The sequence below is a fragment of the Charadrius vociferus genome, unplaced genomic scaffold, assembly GCF_000708025.1.
Source record: "Charadrius vociferus isolate BGI_N301 unplaced genomic scaffold, ASM70802v2 scaffold132, whole genome shotgun sequence".
NCBI classification, from domain to species: Eukaryota; Metazoa; Chordata; class Aves; order Charadriiformes; family Charadriidae; genus Charadrius; species Charadrius vociferus.
In genome coordinates this window covers 1,485,818-1,489,646 of record NW_009647028.1, presented here as the reverse complement: position 1 = coordinate 1,489,646, position 3,829 = coordinate 1,485,818, and the positions used below count along the sequence as shown (strand labels likewise).

The following is a 3,829-nucleotide window of genomic DNA, read 5'->3' as shown; positions in this document are numbered from 1 at the left end:
CCCACCGCACTGGGGGTGACAGCGGCGGGGACAGCCCCCCCCTGCAGTGGCTTCTCCCACCTCAGCCCCACAGAAACTCCTTCCCCAAGTGGGGTGGGGGAAGGGGGCAGAGGGGCTGAACCTCCCCCAAAAAAAACATTTTCTTCCCCTCCGTTTTTATCAGGATCCCGTGGGGTTGGATATGGGTGCCCGTAGCCAGCACCAGAGCTGGGGACATGGTGGGGTGGCCCCACAAAAAGAGGGGACGAGGCGAAGCCACAGTGCTGGGGAAACTGAGGCAGGTCCCCAGCACAGCTTCAGCGCCTCCATTCTGGCTCAACCCCCCCAACCCCCCAAATTTCAAGCTCGGTTAACCCCTCACGCTGTCCATTCTGCTTTCCCTTCGCAGAAATAATTACCAAGACAGCGAATTTGTTTTGTTCCCAAGTGATTAAATCACTTAGCAACTTAATTACCTTAAAAACTGGCTTTCTCTTATTGTTATTTTTAGGTAATTTGGGATAACCGGTCATGTGAGTAATTGGGTGTCACCTTATTGAATCAACGGGGACGCGTGGTCACCGTGGGGCACAGCGGTGCGAAGGCTTCCCTGCCTCCCTCCAGGATGAACTCACCCAAAAAACAGCGCTCCCAGGATTTTCCTACCTCCTTTTTCATCCTTTTTTTAACGTGGATTTACCAGGACGGACTTGATTTTCCAAGACAGCCAGGTGAAGGAAAAGCGTGGGGGAGAAAAAGGGGAATTTAACTGAACTTGAATCTCCACTTTCTTGCCCCAAAACAGGCTGGTTTAGGGAACGGCAGACTTTTCCCACGAGCAATTTGTAACGTTTTATGGCAGAAAACCCTCTCTTTTCTCCCGTTCCCACCATACCGAGGACCACCAAGCCCCAGGATCGAGGTCAGCATCCCCCATCTCTTCCACCGCTGTGCTATGGGGACCAGTGGATGAGACCAGGGGTTTCCCAGCTAAGCCGGTGTCAGAGGACAAGGACAGCCACATCGCCCTGTCACAGCCAGTCTCTTGCTCTTAATTTCCCCCCCAAATCAGCCAAATGTAGAGATGCTGTGGCCTCACCAGACGTGGAAACTTGCCGATGCTGGAAGAGGAATCACCTCCTTCGCCCACGATCCAACAGCTCCGTTTTCCCCAGACCAAACGAAAAAAAAAAAAAAAGAGGGAAAAAATATAAAAGATAATCAAGATTAAAAGGAAATAATCAAAAGGAATGTTTTCCACATCTATCTGATCGCTGGGAAAGCTGCGGCTGAGAGACCCCGCTTAGGTGCCATGAGCGTGCTGGGTCTCAGCCGTCCTTTGGGATGGACCGCAGGGGAGCTGGGGTGTCCCCTGCTTGGTCCCTTCACCCCTGTGCCTGGCTGGGGTGGCCCTGAATTTACCTCCCACCCTCCTCTGAGCTGCTGGGAAGGGAAACTGAGGCACGGGGGACTTTTCCCCTGCCTGGTACAGGGTATGCTCACGCTGAGCCCTGGGCAAATGCCGCCGGCGTTTTGGCATCCGTCAGAGGAGCCGGCGGTCCAGCCAACCCGGTGAGCATCCTTCTCCTCCCCATAACACATCCAAACTCTCCGGATGGAGCCGGTAAGTGCTTTCAGGGGGGGAATGCCTTTGAAACTTCATTTATCCACCAACCTAAATGGAAAGCGCTTTATTACTTTTATCTCCGTAGCTCCATCGAAATACTCACCGGTCGGGTATAAACAACCCCTTAACGTCTCCTCTACCAGCTGCCGACAGCCACGGAGGTCAGCCGCTACAAATGACGCCTTCAAAATCAACCATCCGCTTCGTGATTTTAAGCAGGCGGATTACCTAAGCCGGGGGGAAGGCGGATTTGTCACCCCAGCCCCAACCGTCGAACCTGCTGCCCCACAAAAAGCCCCCCAAGCTTTATATTCCTGCTTTTCCAGGGCGGGTATAGGAGAGGGAGGGCGTGAAGCGATGCTATACGTCCTCCAGCCGTTGGTGACAGAGGGATTTTTGGCTCATCTCGTCCCTAAAAGTCTGTTTCCTCCATGAATTCATCCAGCGATGGCATCCCGTGGGAAGGAGCTCCGACACCGAACGAGGGTTGTGTGAGCTCTTTACTTCCCAGAGCCGGTCTTGAGGCAGGAGGGCAAAGAAGAAAAGGAGAAAAAAGGAGAAAGGAGAAAAAAAAAATATCATTTGGGGTAATAAAGCCTAAAAATCAAGCTTAGGGTGAGGTGGCTCCTCTTCTCCTTTCTCCCCCAGCTTGGGCAACACCACAAATGATGCCGAATTCAAGAGCAATAACACGGAAAAACCTATGGGATGGAGCAGGGAGACCCCAGCCCTGCCACCCCCTTGCCTGGGCTCCACCAACTCCTTCCCCACCCCACACTTGACCCAGAGATGGTCGGAGAGGGTCTGCACGGGATGGTGGTCCTTCTCCAAACACGTGCTTCCCTAACTTGCTTTATGGCTTCCCAGGATTTTTGAACTCCCGCAGCGCTCCTCGCTTTCTACGCTGACATTCCTCTATCACGTTTCGCAATTAAAGGTGATTTTCTCTTTCCTCCCTCCTTCTTGACGGAGCTTAGAATTAACTCGCTCCGGATTCGCATCCCCGTTTGCGCGTGCTGGCCTCATCAGAGATGTCAGCAAAGCTCTTCAACAACATCGCCTCCGGGTTTCGGGTTGTTTGTTTTTTTTTTTTATAGCCAAGCGCAGCTTGGGATGCGAATCCGGGAGCTTTCTTTTCCCAAAGGATGAGAACCCCACCGTCCCCAGGAGATGCTGTCCCTCAGCATCCCACCCGCGGGGACATCCGCGGGGCAGATGAAACTGGCAGAGACCCACGGCTTCACCCAAATTCCCGGCTCCTGGTGCCAGCCCAAGCCACGCTGAGCATCCCTTCCGGAGCCGCAGCGGTTTTAGCCAAAGCCAGAGGAGGAACAATACAGCTTTGGAGACCTGTCGTGGTAGCTCAAATTAGCCTTCAATGTAGGACCAGCCGTCAGGGACATTAAAGGTGACCGGGAGAAGCATCCTTTTAAGCTGCATGGCTGCACACGTGCGGGAGCGCCTGCCTTTCCCCGGAGGTTTCTCTGAGCTCTGGGAAATTGAATAAAGTTGTCATCCCCCTAATCTCGGCGCTTCTGCGTGAGGAATGTGTCCTCCCTTATCTCCCCCAAAACTCCTGCCTCGCCTTGCCGGCCTGTTCGGATTGCTTTAATGCTTCGCGAACCCAACCTGGCTCTCGGCTAAGCTGGGAAAATCCATCATGTTCTCCGAGGTGAGAGTAAAGTCCATAAAGCTTTTCACCCACGCAATCCTTCCCAAAGGGCATCATCCTCTGATCTCCTGAGCTTGGCCACCGTCACGGTCCCCACGCGCAAGCCAAGCCTTGCTGGGGGACAACGTTTACCCCAGACGGGGAAGATGGAGTGGACATCACCAGGGACATCACGCTCAGCGGCTCTGGGCTCCTTGTCTTCCAACCTACCTATGCTCCCGTGGTTGCAGCTGGGTTGGATTCATGGGCAGAGCTCTTCCTCCAGTAGCCCCAGGGAGAGGTATGCTCTGCACAAGGTGGGCAGAAGCTCAGGAGCATCCATCAGCTTCTGCTGGGGAGAAAAAAAAAAAAAAAGGTGTTAAAGCTTCCTTTGGGAAGCCAGGGGAGAGGTTTTCTCCGGCACCTTCTCACCTGGAGGCATCGGAGCGGCCATGAGTGCATGGTGAGCCCCTGGGGCAGGTTGCCCCGAGAAGCTGTGGCTGCCCCATCCCTGGAGGTGCTCAAGGCCAGGTTGGACGGGGCTGGGAGCAACCTGGGCTGGGGGGAGGTGT

At 54.3% G+C, this 3,829-nt stretch overlaps 2 protein-coding genes across 2 annotated transcripts in view; both read right to left on the bottom strand.

Moving 5' to 3' along the window:
• Positions 1-1,559, bottom strand: part of LOC104295796 (lysyl oxidase homolog 1-like) — a 15,780-nt gene extending 14,221 nt beyond the window's left edge. Inside the window, exon 1 of the mRNA XM_009895585.1 lies at positions 1,483-1,559. Within this exon, the coding sequence (XP_009893887.1) occupies positions 1,483-1,559 (77 nt within the window). The remainder of the gene's footprint in view (positions 1-1,482) is intronic.
• Positions 1,560-1,768: 209 nt separating this feature from the next.
• TBC1D21 (TBC1 domain family, member 21) overlaps positions 1,769-3,829 on the bottom strand; it is a 19,251-nt gene continuing 17,190 nt past the window's right edge. The window contains 1 exon segment of the mRNA XM_009895583.1: positions 1,769-1,834. Coding sequence (XP_009893885.1) covers positions 1,769-1,834 — 66 coding nt within the window.